The 15,583-nt window shown below is 36.3% G+C and overlaps 1 protein-coding gene across 52 annotated transcripts in view; it reads left to right on the top strand.

Annotated features, from left to right (window-relative positions):
- Positions 1-15,583, top strand: part of Ncor1 (nuclear receptor co-repressor 1) — a 141,752-nt gene that overhangs the window by 66,569 nt on the left and 59,600 nt on the right. For 32 of the 52 annotated variants that reach the window (XM_017314369.2, XM_017314389.2, XM_017314388.2 and 29 more), the window contains 6 exons: positions 1,054-1,155; positions 6,001-6,128; positions 7,471-7,685; positions 9,376-9,438; positions 12,192-12,349; positions 14,085-14,211. In XM_017314369.2, coding sequence (XP_017169858.1) covers positions 1,054-1,155; positions 6,001-6,128; positions 7,471-7,685; positions 9,376-9,438; positions 12,192-12,349; positions 14,085-14,211 — 793 coding nt within the window. The remainder of the gene's footprint in view (positions 1-1,053; positions 1,156-6,000; positions 6,129-7,470; positions 7,686-9,375; positions 9,439-12,191; positions 12,350-14,084; positions 14,212-15,583) is intronic. The other 20 variants (XM_006532628.4, NM_001252313.1, XM_006532624.4 and 17 more) reach the window with 3 other exon arrangements.

Here is a 15,583-nt window from a genome sequence, read left to right as displayed (position 1 = left end):
TTATTAATGTATAAAATGATGGCTATATTTATATTATAGTCCTAAGCACAGGGGCTAGAAATGCTACCGTGGCTAAGAATGTCTACTGCATGTGCAGAGAGTCACATAAAATGGTTCACAACCAATTGTAATTCCAATTCAGGGTGACCTTAATACACCTGGCTTCTACACATACCTACACATGTGCACACACACAAACTAGAAATAAATACTGCTGGATGTGGAGGTACCCAGCATTGCAGAGACAAAAGGCTAGCCTCGTCTACATTGTATGTTCTAGGCCAGTAGGAACTACATAGTTGAGACCCTATCTCAAAACAAAACAAACACAATTTTTTTAAGTAGCCAGCAGGTGGTGGTGCACACCTTTAATCCCAGCACTGTGGAGACAGAGGCAGGAGTATCTCTGAGTTCAAGACCACCCAGATCTACAGGGTGAGTTCCAGGACAGCCAGGACTACATAGAGAAACCTGTAATGGAAAACAAAACAACAGAAAGAAGTTAAGTGAATATAGTTTTTTTTTTTCAGAGAACCAACAGCAACCTTTTCATCATTTTTTTTTTTTCAAAAATAATCTTAACGTCTATTCCCAAGAATACATTAGTTACTTTGGGCTTTTAAAGGTCATTAGTTCTCTGGTTAAAATAACAGTCCTGATTTCCTTCTGCTGCTTTTTTTGTAGTCAAGTAGCTTTAATGTTTTTGATTAAAACATCATAAGAGACCCTTTTGAGCATATAATATATATATATATATATATATATTGCCAGTTAGTAAGAACACATTGAATGTTTTTGATGAACTTTGTATCGTTCATATAATTTGGATTAAAGCAACTGTAGATGTCTTGTATATTAGTTCCCTTGTCTGTCTTGCCTAGTTATGCTTTAACTTAGGGCCATGTGGTTTTGTTTTTAATTTATGATTTGGTTACACTAGAAATTTTTCTTGAAAATACCTTATTTATATTTGAACATGAAATAAAATATAAAAAATTTGAATATTTTTATTACAGAATTGAAATGAAACATTAAATATTTTTTTTATTACAGAGTGTTCCTGATTGTGTTTTATATTACTATTTAACCAAGAAAAATGAGAATTATAAGGCCCTCGTGAGAAGGAATTATGGAAAACGCAGAGGCAGAAATCAGGTATATTAGTTTTACTAAATAATTGTTTCAAAGTTGATGGAAATATGAAGACAAAAGAATATTCAGACAGGTGTTAATTGCACTCCACAGTTAAAAATATGCTTGGGCTGGAGAGGTAGTGGGGTGGGTGAGAGTGCGCACCGTTCTTATACAGTTTTATTGTCAGCACCCACAGTGGCTACTTACCTCCTCCTGGGAGTCCATCTGGAAGGTCAGATATGCTCTCCTTGCCTCCAGTGGCACCTGGACTTTAATGTGCATGTCCATACAGAGGCACACATACAATAAAAATGAAAGGCGAAAGAGGAATATTATTTTATGTAAGAACACTTAATACTCTTCAGAGGACCCAGTATGGCTCCTATCACCCTGAGTCAGGTTGCTTACAACTGCCTGATGTCTACACTCTTCTGGTGTCTATGGTGCCTGTGCATAAACACACACACACACACACACACACACACCTTTTAAACAAAAAGGAAAAAACAGAATTTGTTTTGTTAGGACATGGTGTAAATTCACTCACACCTGGTATGTCCCCATGGGACTACATACAGATAGGATTTTTATATTGCCTGTTTGTGACCAGAGCTGTCACATAAGTCATTGTTAAACAACACTCTCTTCATTTTCAAATACTTGGTTTCCTTTTTCAGGATTTTTTTGCCTTTCCTCTATGTTGACACTGTTTATTTCTCTGTCTTGTCACCAACATATTTTTGTCTTTGAAAGCATCCAGAAACATATTTTGTAGTTTTACAGTTGGAAGGATGTCTGTCTAACCTGTTAAGTATTGACTATACTTAGGAAGAAAGGCTAAAATTTGAGTATGATGCCAAGAGCTTTACACGATTACCTGTCCCATGGATCTGTGTTTAGAACCTTGTTTTTTGCATTTGTGATTGGCATCAGTGATGTGTATATGCTAGCATCAGTATGGAAACTGTGTGCTGCCAGAATCCTCAGAGGACAATGCTGAGACTGATTTGTTCTCTGTAAAGTTAGTCTGAAATTTAGTTACCATAAAGGTATTAATTGCTAATATCTTTGATAAGAGGCTTAAGAAATTTTCTTACCTGAATACATTTTAAAGCAGACGTGCGTGGTAGTCAAGTAGTGCTGCATTCTCTTTTCCTCTTTGCTGTGTCAGATCACTCAGTCATTTTGTTACTAGACAACTCAAAGTGTCTACTAAGTGGGGGAATTCAGTATTTTTTTCTGTCTTATTAATTTGAGGGGTTTTCCCCTCCTTCTTTGAGACATGGTTTCCCTGTGTAGCTATGGCTGTCCTGGAAATCACTCCGTAGAGAGTACAGAGATCCACCTGCCTCTGCCTCCCTAGTGCTAAGATTAAAGGTATACACCACTGCCAGGTTTAACTTGAGATTTTTTGGCTATAAAAAAATAGAATATATCTACAGGTGTTAGGAATACAGTTAGATACAGCAGTTCTTGATGCTACCCTAAAATTCCCCAGGCAATGTTCACACTGAATACAGGCACCTTTTATTTATTTTTTTTACTTTGAATTTTTTTTTTTTTTTCGGTTTTTCGAGACAGGGTTTCTCTGTGTAGCCCTGGCTGTTCTGGAACTCACTTTGTAGACCAGGCTGGCCTCGAACTCAGAAATCCGCCTGCCTCTGCCTCCCGAGTTCTGGGATTAAGGCGTGTGCCACCACGCCTGGCTTTTTATTTTTTTATTTGTAGAGAATATCTTATTTCATGCTAGGAGGACCTTGCCTAGCTAAATGAAACTTGTTTTTTTGACTGTGAGTATCCGTTCTGAAGGAAAGAAACCCATACAAGAGCCGCTGGGTCTATTGAAAGCACTTAGAGAAAGTTTCCTTTTGAATGGGCCTATTCTGCTGCAGCCAGCCTGTCAGGAGTAAATTGAGGTTAGAACCTACCACATCCTAAAACCACATGTACTGGTGGCTCTCTACATATTTGCCTGAAACAGAGGAACTTCAACTACCTCTTGTTTAAACCACTCACTGTTATGATAGGTCTCCATCAAATTGCCCAGAAGTAAGATTTAAATCTCTGCCTTCTTTGCTACGACCACAACCTCATCAGCATGCAAAACAATGAGAAAACCTCTAGAAAAGTGTCCTTTCTGCACTTGAGTAACATGACTATCAGTTTCTGTGGTCTTTGCCACAATCTCTGCAGAGTTGGGAGCTGCCGCCGCCTTCCCACTCTCTGAGCTAGTGCAGGAGTGCAGTTGCTTGTTTCTCCCTAATACCAGGGAACTGAAATCAGACCTTGTCTAGGTTTCAGGCAGCAGGAAAATGTGTGGGATTTTAAAACAGTGAAAAATAAAGGAAAGATTACTTGTATCATTGAATTCTATGGGAAATTTTAACCCCTTTCTTATATTTAACTGCCATGACCCATCATGTATTTGAGTTATGAACCTTTTTATTGATCACACAGCTAATACACTAAAGAAAAAGCAGACTTTGTCATTAGCATGCCACCTTGCTCCTTCAGAGCAACAGACTGATACTGTATTTGTATAGGGGTTGGGCTATTAGCATTTGAATCAACCTTCTGCTTGCTCCCTCCCTCCCTCCCTCCCTCCCTCTCTCCCTTCCTAGATTTGTTTATTTAATATATATGGGTATTGTGTCTGAATGCCTGTCTACACACCAAAAATGGGTGCTGGGAGTTGAACTCAGAACTCCTGGAAGAACACCCAGTGCTCCTAACTGCTGAGCCTTCTCTCCAGCTTCTAGGTTATTATATTAGCATTTGAAACAAGTCTTATATTTACCTTCTGTTAGAAATATGAAGTCAGAGCTGAAAAAAGCATTCTCAATTGTAAAATAAATCATCTTGTAGTTACAAAATCCCCTGATATCTCAAAAGTTTTCTAAGTAAATATCCAGATGCAAGTGAAACTTGGAAATTAACTAGATTGAAAAATTGGTAAGGTCATGTACAAGTGAGGGAATTATAGCACGCAATAGAAGATGCAGTCCTTGACAGACTCTGAAAAATTATTAGAATAGTAGAGGATAAGCCATGCTGAAGATCGATAGATAAGCAGCATTGACCTTGTAGGAAGAAAGAGGTTGGACTGCAGGTAAAGAGAAGGCTTCCCATGTCATAGTGTCTGCAGGCTTAGGCAGTGCCTATAGGTAAAGAGTCCACCCCTGTTTTTTGCCTGCGAGAAGTTTTGTGAGTATGGCTGACTGTTAGAAAAGATGTGTGTTTTTACACCAGAACAGTAGGAATACCAGGACACTGAGAAATGGGGTATACAGAGTGACCTATGCTCGTTAGGGAGTTTCCAGAAACTTAATCTGTAATTTCAGAAGTGAGAGAAAATCATCAGAGGTAGATTGTATAACATGTGAAAGAGAAATACATTTTATTTGTCTTCTATCCAATTTAAAAAATTAGTTTACAAAGTAATGGGTATTATTGAATTTCATTCTTGCTTTGTTGTTGTTCATCCCTCCTCACTGCTCTGTAGACTACCCTACCTTGATGTCTCCTCCTTCCTCTGTCCCCAGTGCTTTTCCCTCCTTTATGATAGGGTCGTTTGCTCATGTCCTCCTTTCATGACATGCGGACACACAAACATGCATTGAATTTCATACCTTGACTGCCTTAGTCTGCCTTATTTTACTTAACAATTATTTCCACTTCATTATTTTTTTGTACGTACCATGATTTCATTTTTTAAGTCCGAATAAAATAAAATTGTGTATTGTATCACTATTTATTTGTTTGTTTGTTTGTTTGTTGATGGACATTTAAGTCAGCTCCATTTCTTAACCCTAGTGACCAGTATAGCAATTAACATGTATGTGTAAGGAGCCCTCTGACTACCCTTAAAGAGTCTTTTGTGTTTTTTTTACTTTTCTTAAAACATTTATTGGGTCTTAAAGTGGTTTTTGAAGGAATCTTCAGAGTTTTTGGTGATTTTGTTTTTGCTCTCCATACTGGTGGAGATAGCTCTAGTGATTTCCAGAAGGGCTGTGCCAGTCATACCCCTTAGCTCTTCCTGTATCTTAACATGGTTTCTCCAGCAATTTCAAAGGCTTAGCTCTTACATTAAAAATATCTTTCATTCATTTTTGGGGGCATGTAAAAGAAATATGGATATAATTTTATTCTTATACACTTGGATATTCAGTTTCCAAGTACTATTTTTACTAACATTTATGTCTTTTTCCATTATATGCTTTAGACTTTTTTGTTAAAAGTTAAGTGGTTATGGTTGTATGAATTTGGGTTCTTTATTTTATTGGTCAACATGTAAGTTTTGTTACTATTATTCTGTAGTACAATTTGAGATCAGATTTTGCTACTTCCCTTTGGCCATTCAGGGCCTTTGTGTTTTCATATGAACTTCATATAAGATTGTCTATTCTTGTTTGATAAACAACATCATTGGAACCCTGGCAGTGGTACAGCACACCTTAAATCTCAGCATTTTGGAGGCAGAATCAGGCAGCTCTCTTGAGTTCAAGGCCAGCCAGGTCTACAGATCAAGTTCCAGGATAACCAGGACTACACTGAGAAACCCTGTCTAGAAAACAAAACAAACAACAAAAAAGTCATTGGAGTTTTGATGGGAATTATGCCAAATCTTTAGGTCACTTTCATTAACATTGCCATTTTAATAGTCTGTGAACAGGGAAGTGTTTCTTGTTTTCTTTATTGTAGAGTTTCCTTCATTTTCTTGGTTAGGTTTATTCTTAGTGCCCCCATCTACTACTGTAAATGGGATTCCTCCCCAATAATGTTGTTCCAAGTGAATACTGTAATTTATCATACAGTGTGATTTTTTTTTTTTAACTTTTGTATCTTACAATTGATGGTTTGTTCTAGCAGCAGATTGCCCGTCCCTCACAAGAAGAAAAAGTAGAAGAAAAGGAAGAGGATAAAGCAGAAAAAACAGAGAAAAAGGAAGAAGAAAAGAAGGATGATGAAGAAAAAGATGATAAGGAAGACTCTAAGTGAGTCGAGCAGTTAGATATATGCTATTGTTCAGATCTGAAGCTGTATCTGTGTTTTCAGGAACATATGCTTTGACTAACGGGTTCTTGGCATGATGAAGAAATTCAGTATTAGGGAATGGAGAAGGAGGGGGTAGGGGATTTTCGGAGGGGAAACTAGGAAAGGGGATAACATTTGAAATGTAAATAAAGAAAATATTTAAAAAAAAAAAAAGAAAGAAAAGAAATTCAGTATTAGTCAGGCGGTAATGACACACACAGGCCTTTAAATCTAGTACTGGGGAGGCAGAGAAAAAGAAAAGAAAGAAACAAAGAAAGAAATGGATGTTTTAGTAAATAGAATGTTTGAATTAACGACCTTATTTTGCAGGGATGTTATTTTATGTATACATGCACACTTGTTTTGTTTTATTTTGTTTGAGATGGGTTCTCTGAGTAGCCCTGACTGTGTGGAACTCACTCTATAGACCAGGCTAGCCTCAAACTCAAAATGGGCCTGCTTCTGCCTTCTGAGTGCTGGGGTTATAGGCATGCACCCCCCCCCCCCCAGCGTCCTAGGTTTCTTTGTAGTGAAATTTCTGTCCACTCTTAGTCTCGGATTAATAATGTTCTAGAATTAAGTATAAATGGAGTTAGCATTCCATCACTATAAGAAAAAAAACCCCTATGTCATAATCAACTTAGAAATAGAAAATTTTTTTAGCTTACAGTTTTAGAAGTAGTAATTTGACTGGTTGGTTCCATTAATCATTTTACAGAGAGAAAGGAAATAAGGAAAGAGGGTGAGAGATCTCTCGTTATACCTTTTATGCTAACACTGACACAAAGACCTACTAGGTCTTACCTCTTCCAACACTTGTAAACAGCACCCATTAGGACCAAGTTTTAACACTTCATTGTTTGCAGGATGTTTAAGAGTCAATGCTTACCAAGTATGTGTGGCTTTTTCTTATTTAGCCTATAGAAGAGTCACCTGCTTTAACCTCACTTCATAGAGTAAACTTTAACAGGATTTAACAAAAGCAAAAAGCCATTGCTATAAAGTCTTTCTGCTCCATCTCAGGTCTGGGTGGTTCTGTTATCATTTCATATTTTCTTATGAATGTCTGGATTTTAAGTTAACATGAAACATGTTTACAGTTTAAGTCTATTCTTCTGGCATGTCTTGAATCTCTCAAAGCTATTAAAATCTCACATGATAAAGTTCTCACATAAAGTTTTTCACAAGATAGAGTTTAAAAGTTAAAGAGTGGATAAATTTATGCAGTTTCTATTTAAAGAATACTCTTTGCTGTATCCATAATTTTAGATCACAAAAGCTTTGATTTGCTTTTTTTTCTAGAGAAACAACCAAGGAAAAGGACAGAACGGAAGCCACAGCAGAAGAACCTGAAGAAAGAGAGCAGGTCACTCCAAGGGGGCGAAAGACTGCTAACAGCCAAGGCCGCCGGAAGGGCCGGGTCACCAGGTCGATGACAAGTGAAGCTGCAGCTGCCAATGCTGCTGCTGCAGCCACTGAGGAGCCCCCGCCACCCCTGCCGCCACCACCAGAGCCCAGTTAGTAGAAGAGATTTTTTTTTTGGTTTTCGAGACAGGGTTTCTCTGTGTAGCCCTGGCTGTCCTGGAACTCACTCTGTAGACCAGGCTGGCCTCAAACTCAGAAATCCACCTGTCTCTGCCTCCCAAGTGCTGGGATTAAAGGTGTTCGCCACCACTGCCCAGCCCAAGAAGTAATTTTAAAATCTACTTTTTAATTATTAAACTTGAACATAAAATTTGGAAAAAAAAATAGTTACAGTGTAGCTTTTCTTCCATTAGTATACTACTTTGTCTTCTTAACTTTTTCTTTTTTTTATTTTTATCCAAAAATAGTTTCTATTTTTTCACATTAAAATATTAATTCACTCATGTATGTGCATGTGTCTGGTGAGTGCAGGTACACCCTAGCCACTGGTCATGTGTAGAGGCCCAAGAACAATCTTCATGCCTGAACTCTGATTGACAGACTTACAGTATAAGTGCATTTACCTGCTGAGCCATCTTTCTGGCCCAGTTTTATAATATAAAAACAAATTAATGAATAGTTATATAATGTCCATGTATTTCTTCCCTCTCTTTAGGAATTTTTCTTGAGATTTGAGATTTAATTCTTTTTATTAATTGTGTATGTGTGCTTTGCCTACATATATATCTGTGCACCATGTGTATTCCTGTTGTCCTTGGAAGCCAGCCGAGGGTGTTGGATCCTATGGGACTGGAGTTAAAGTTAGCTGACATGTAGGAGCTGGGAATTGAATGTGGTTCTCTATTCTGAGCCCTCCCTCCAGCCCTTTTTTATAATTTTCAAGTATTCATAATTACTATTTTAGTTGTTAAATGCCTGTTGTGTGCTGACATTTTGCTTCTGAAGAATGGCGGCTTACATAAACATTTTCTATTCCTCAGTAGTTAAACTGTCTGTTTCCTCCTTCTTAAACCATCATGGACAGCAGTGTAGTTGAAGATGTTTTCCTATGTTTAACACTTTCTGCTTATTTAAGGAATAGATTCTTAGGCAAGATATACTGGGCCTAAGACTATAATATAACTAAGTTTCTTTTTCTTATAAAGTATTATTCTTTAATAGATTTTTGTTGTTCATCATACTATTCTTTAAAAGGATTATATAATATTTTCCTTATTTACATCATTAACATTATTCAGTTAACATTATTTAACATAATTTAACAATATTAACATTAATAATTTAGCATTATTCTTTAAATGGATTATATTAGTGATGAAGTGCCCTATCTGTGCGATTCAGTGCTACCAACTTCACCATAAAATGAAGTAGAAAGACAATGAGTGTTGTATAAATGGCAAGCATGATGTATTGGAGCCAAGCAGATGGGATGAAAATGGGCCTGGGCAGGTCATGGTGCACTGCCTTCTGCTACAAAGCAGAGAACTTGCAGAGGGTTTTAATTATGGGAGTGCTCTGATTAGGTTATATATTCTGGTGGCAAGGAAGGAAGAGGCACTGTGTTCCTTTGTCATTGTAGGGCTAAGCATATGGCCAAAGGTATCTGTCAGAGAATATTGAGAAAGATCTTGACACTAAGAAGTGTAGAATTTTTCCATCAAATTGGCTCTTCAGAAGCGGATACTAATATTATACAAGAGAAATAAGTTATTAGTTAAATGAATTTTTTGAATGGATGGTTCAGTTTGGATGTCTTTTGCCTGAGTTTTCTTTTTATTTCAGTTTCTACAGAACCTGTTGAGACTTCAAGATGGACAGAAGAAGAAATGGAAGTTGCTAAAAAAGGTAATGGACAACAATCTGTAACGTTTAGAGTTTATCGTTTTGTTTTATTTTTAAGATTGGTAATGGGTGAAATAAAACAATTTTTTTTTTAATTGAGAAGACTAGGTCAGGGGCTAGAGAGATGATGGTTCAGTGGTCCAGAGTACTATTCTTCTAGGGGACCTGGTTTCACTCCCCACCAGTGATATGACGGCTCACAAGCGTGTGTAGCTCCAATATGAGGGGATCCAGTTCTCTCTTCTGGCTTCCATGAGCACCAAGGATACACATGGTATATACATACCATATAAAACAGCAAAGCCACACACAGACACACACAAACAGTTCAAACACACGTGTATACCTGAGTGCAAGTAGAGCACACACACATACGTATGCACATGTACAAAGATTAGGTCAGCCTTGTCTATAAGTTCAAGGTCAGCCTTGACCCCATTTATATTCCTAAAAAGGTAAATAGAATTTTGAAGTAAATTTAACTAAGTAGTATCCAGTAAATAATAACTTTAGTATATTTGAAGCTGTTTGAGGAATTTATGATTCTGTCTGGAGTTTTATTTTGATTTTCATTCAAGAGCAGAGTGCTATTTTGATATTTCTACAAGAGTTGTGATTATATGCATTAGACATTATTTGAGGGTAAATTATGAATGTGAAATTATATTTTTATTATTCACAAGTTGTATTGAATAGAATGGAGACTGTTTCCTTGTTTGCTATTTGGTTAAGTCTTTCTTTTAATGACTGGTTTGTTTATTTAGTTGTGTGTGCATGACACATGCAATGGAGCACAAGTGAAGGTCAAAGGAATACTGTTCTCTCCTTCCCTCCGTTTTGCTTTTGAGGCAGGGTCTGGTCTCTTGGTTGTGTTTCTGTTGCATTCCATTGATGAGCTTCCAACCAATTCTATTTTCCCCCATCACTCACATGGGAGTGCTGTCTTCTAGGGTATGTGTTACTGCTTCTGGCTTTGTATGTATAGGCTGGGGTTTCATTTCAGGTCATTAGACTCATTCAGCAAACACTTTTATCCACTCAACTAGTTAAGTCTTTTAATTATATACCACCAAGAAAATGAGTCAGAATTGAGATTGTAATGTTTGTGGCCAAGCAGACAGTAATTTTTTTCTTTTCTTTTTTCAGACAGTAATTTGAGTCCTGTATCTGCTATTTTAGTAGTTGGGTGGTCTTCATTACACCAAAGCACTTTATAGACTCTTTTTCCGTCAGTGTTTATTACTGCAATATAATTTGAAAGTGAACTAAAATTTTTTACAGCGTAAATAGTAATTTACAGAAAGCTAATCAACACTATCTTATAATCCTTAAAAGCAATTATTATATGTAGTTTAGCCATTTGTTGACATGCTTGGTATTAATCTACTTACTGTTAATCAGGTAATGATGAATGTCCCATCCTTTTCCCACCCCCACCAGCTAAGGTTTCTTTCTTTAAGTAATAGCCCTGGCTGTCCTGGGGCTGATCCTGAACGCACAGAGATCCACCTGCCTCTACCTCCCAAGTGTTGGGATTAAAGGTGTGCTCTGAATCATACATAAGCAATATTTTCTGAAAATTAAGTAGTTTTAAGTATCTGTCTTGAAATATTTTTGTTTAATATTTTGTTAAACATATACGTTTGTTTATTTACCATAAGTAGCGGATGTTAAACGTGTTTAATTATTAGAAAGATTTGTACTTCTCTCGTGCCACTATCAGAGTGTGGGTTCTCGAGATTGAACTCAGATTGTTAGACTTGCAGGGTGAGCAGTTTCACCTTCTGAGCCATCCCCCCAGCCCCTACCCTGAGATGATTGTCCAGATTTAAGTACAACTCCTTCGATTGTACTACAAGTACTTCCTTATTGAGTTATCCTCCCAACCCCTAATTTTCTTTTATTTTTTTTAAGTATATTTGTTTTTTTGTTTTTGATACAACAAATCATGTAGCCTCAAACTTGGCCTTGAACTTCCAGTCCTCCTGCTTCAGTCTTCTAAATATTGGAATTACAGGCGTATGCCACCATACCTGATCTTCCAATTTTTATTTTATTGGAATGGAGCTATTCATATTAGTCTTTAAAACCAATGTTCATCTTTACTCGTTATGTATCTTAATTTTATATAGCTCTCCATATATCTATATATGAAATTCCATATTTTTATTCTTTGAATAAGTGTATATGTGTTTGCATGTATTTAGTGTGTATCTATGATTAGAGAAGTACTGAATTGGGATCTGTTTATTTGCAGGACGAGCCTAGGCCTTATGCATGCTAGGCAGTTGCTTTACCCCTAAGCCCTTCCCTAGCCCTTTTAACTTTTAACTTTTTAGAAGGTATTAGTGCATTAGCTAAAAAGTTCTGTTTATAATAAGTTTTATATACATTGAATAATTTATATATTTTTATTATTAAAATACTATCTCTAAGGATCTAGAAATACCCAGTTTCTTCATTTTGCAAGTATCTGAGCCATTTCTGTAGATCCAGCTTTATTCTTACCCCTGTGGGGGATCTGTGAAGGACAAAGTCTATCAAAAGTGTTAAATTTGAGGGAATGTATAAAAGAGTAAGTGAGTTCTGTACCAGTAACTATTTCAGTAAATATTGAAGTATATTAACAAATATCTGAAAGTATACTTTTAGTGTTATTGGTTTTATATCGGTATTCAAGTTGCTTTTAATATTTCTCTTGCTTGCTCAAACAGGTGGATTGATCACTTAATATTTGCTCTGTTTTTAAAATGCAGGCCTGGTAGAACATGGTCGTAACTGGGCAGCCATTGCTAAAATGGTGGGAACTAAAAGTGAAGCCCAGTGCAAAAACTTCTATTTTAACTATAAAAGACGGCATAATCTTGACAACCTTTTGCAGCAACATAAACAGAAAGTGAGTAGAGCAGTAGTGGTAAGTGTTTTACTTATCATTTTTTTACGTAAAATTGTTTTGATCCCCAGAATCCACATAGTAGAAAGAGAGACCTGACCTTTAGCTTTCATATATATGATATATATGGACATGTATATGTATGCCTTTTCTCTAACAATATATTAAAATACAGGCTTGTTTATTTGTTTGTTTTTTGGGACAGGGTTTTTCTGTGTAGTCGAGGCTGTCCTGGAACTCACTCTGTAGAATAGGCTGGCCTAACTCAGAGATCTGCCTCTCCCACGTGCTGGGATTAAAGGGGTGCACTACCACATGCCTAAATTACAGTTTTTAAAACCTCTGTCTAGTCATTTTAGTCATAGAGACTTCATTTTTAAAAAAAATCTCAAGAAGACATTACATAATTTATTAATACTTGTCAATGTTCAGTATAACATAATTTGTAAGATAGATAGAACATTTTTTAATCAACAAAATCTTTGCCTTCATTAATCATAAAAAAATGGAATAGTAATACCAAGAACAATATGCTTCCTATGCAATTATTTTACTCCTTAGTGTTCATTGAACCACTAATAATATCAAACATTGAAAATTACTTAAGTCTGGTGTACTGGCACATGTCTTTAATCCCAGCACTCTGGAGGCAGAAGTAGATGGATGTAGATGAATGTCTGAGATTGAGGCCAGCCTGGTCTACAGAGCAAGTTCCAGGACAGCTAGGACTATGCCTGGAAATCCTGTCTCAGAGAAAAAAAAAAAAAGAAGGAAGGAAAGCAAGCAAGCAAGTAAGCAAATTACTTAAAGCAGAATTTTAATTGTGTATGAATGAGAATAACAGAAATCATTTTAAATACGATAGCAGCGATATATTCAGTATAAACCTTGGGTTTTCTTTCTTTTTTTTTTTTTTCCAAAGATTTATTTATTTATTATATGTAAGTACTCTGTAGCTGTCTTCAGACACTCCAGAAGAGGGCGTCAGATCATGTTACAGATGGTTGTGAGCCACCTTGTGGTTGCTGGGATTTGAACTTCAGACCTTCGGAAGAGCAGTCGGGTGCTCTTACCCACTGAGCCATTTCACCAGCCCCAAACCTTGGGTTTTCAAAAGTAGAATGTATAACTATATGAAACTATGCAAGACCTTTTGGTATGCACACAAAGATGTAAATATTTATCTAAAAGATTTAAAATGAAATGTACCAGTTAGTATATTTAGGATGTCTAGCTATTTTGAAATCATGAAAAGTCATCTTTCAAATATAATTTTCTGTCTTCTATATGTCATATTTGTTATCGTTAGTAGAATGTGATCATATGTTCTTTTTTATTGGATAAAATAAATATTATCTGAACTGGCTGTGGTTTCAAAATTACAATTTCCAAAATGGTTCAAAAAAAGTGTTTTGGAGAGTATAGGGGTTGAAACAAAGTCCCATATAAGACAGGTTGGCCTTGAACTTGAACACTCTTCTGTGGCCCCCCAGCTTCCCAAGTGCTGAGATGCAGATGTAAGTGTGATTTAGTGTTAAGTTTTAGTAGGGTTCATGGAAGTCGTCCATTGCCCAAAAGGCCAATTTGTGGTTGCCTGTCCTCCCAAGCGTAGATTCTCCAAGCATAGATTCTGCTGTACCCACATGCTTTCTGACTACTATGTAATACTATATTGTTTCAGGAATGAAATGGTTTGCTTTGTTTCTCCTTTGGTTATTTAACTCACTATGATTGAATTATTATTTCATGCCTTTAGGCTTCACGGAAACCCCGTGAGGAACGAGATGTATCTCAGTGTGAAAGTGTTGCTTCCACTGTTTCTGCCCAAGAGGATGAAGATATTGAAGCCTCAAATGAGGAGGAAAATCCAGAAGATAGTGAAGGTATTTCAGAATCCTAAATTGTGTGTACTTCTGTTCCCTCAAATATGAAATTTTAGTTTAGTTGTTGATTATGTAGGAATTTCTTCACTGAGGAAATAGTATATTTGTGCTTTCATGGCCTAGGTTTAAAAACAATGTATTTATTCATTTGATCAGTTTTTAAGTACACAGTATTTGTTAATACAAAAAAGTATTTGTTTCTGTGTACTTAAGATTGCACAGTGCCAGGCATGGTGTCACACGCCTTTAATCCTAGCACTTAGGAGGCATAGGCAGGTGAATTTCTGAGTTCGAGGCCAGCCTGCTCTACAGAGTGAGTTCCAGGACAGCCAGGGTTACACAGAGAAACCCTGTCTCGAAAAACAAAAAAACAAAAACAAAAACAAAAGATTGCACAGGTGGTACAACCAGAAGATTCTGACAATGACTTCCTGCTTCATCTACTATCTTTGTATGCCTCTTTGTATATCATGGCCAAATTTACTTACTCTGTTGTTATTATAAGTTAATATATATTTTTTTCATTTTACTGCCTTGAGGCTGATTTATTTCATATTTTTAGGTTTATACATCATACTTAATTTATCATGTTAGATGTCTGGATGGCATTAGTTCCCCGAGCTGAAAAAATACCCACCTAAGGAGCTAAGGGACAATTGCTTAAACAGATTGACACAGCTTCCTGCAATGTCGAAATTGGATGTATGCTAGTTATAGAAAAATGAAGACAATAATATATTTCAGTTTATATTATTATTCACTGTTCTTTGTAAATTTTCTTTGTAAGCTGAGTGCTTCTGCTGTGAGGACTCTTAGAATATTACTGGTGATGCACACTTTATTACTAGAGTTTAAACTGTGTGTAACTAGTGTTTGGTGCTTTCCTTGTTGGCTCTTCGTTTCAGACAGGTTTAGGAAGCTCTGTATACTGCAGTTTTACAACTACTGATTGTGGATATTTTTTCTAAAAGTCATTATTGTCTTTTAACCTTAAAGTTGTAAACTTCAAATGAGTTTTAGTTTTTTACAGTAAGTCAACTTTTTTTTCATTAGTTTTTGTGTGAAAAATTGAGGCAATTAATATAAGTGTAAAGAGACTACTGGGACAAATTTGCCCTTAGAGGAGAATTGAGAACGGTTCGGGGTAGCTTGGTCTGTTCACGATACTTTTAAGGTACACAAGCAAGCATCATTTGCTCTCTAATGAAAACTCTGATTTCACAGCTTTGTGTCTGCTGAGTGCTATTCTTTGTGGTTATAAATGTGAATAAAACCCTTAATAATTTTAGTTATATGCAGTTTCCATGGTTTAAAAATAGTTAATGTTAAATTTAATAGCTTGAGTGTTAGAAACCATATCAACGTAATTTTA

Source organism: Mus musculus, chromosome 11 (genome assembly GCF_000001635.26).
Source record: "Mus musculus strain C57BL/6J chromosome 11, GRCm38.p6 C57BL/6J".
Classification (NCBI taxonomy): Eukaryota; Metazoa; Chordata; class Mammalia; order Rodentia; family Muridae; genus Mus; species Mus musculus.
Note: the sequence above shows the minus strand (reverse complement) of the source record. Positions and strands in the feature narration are given on the sequence as shown.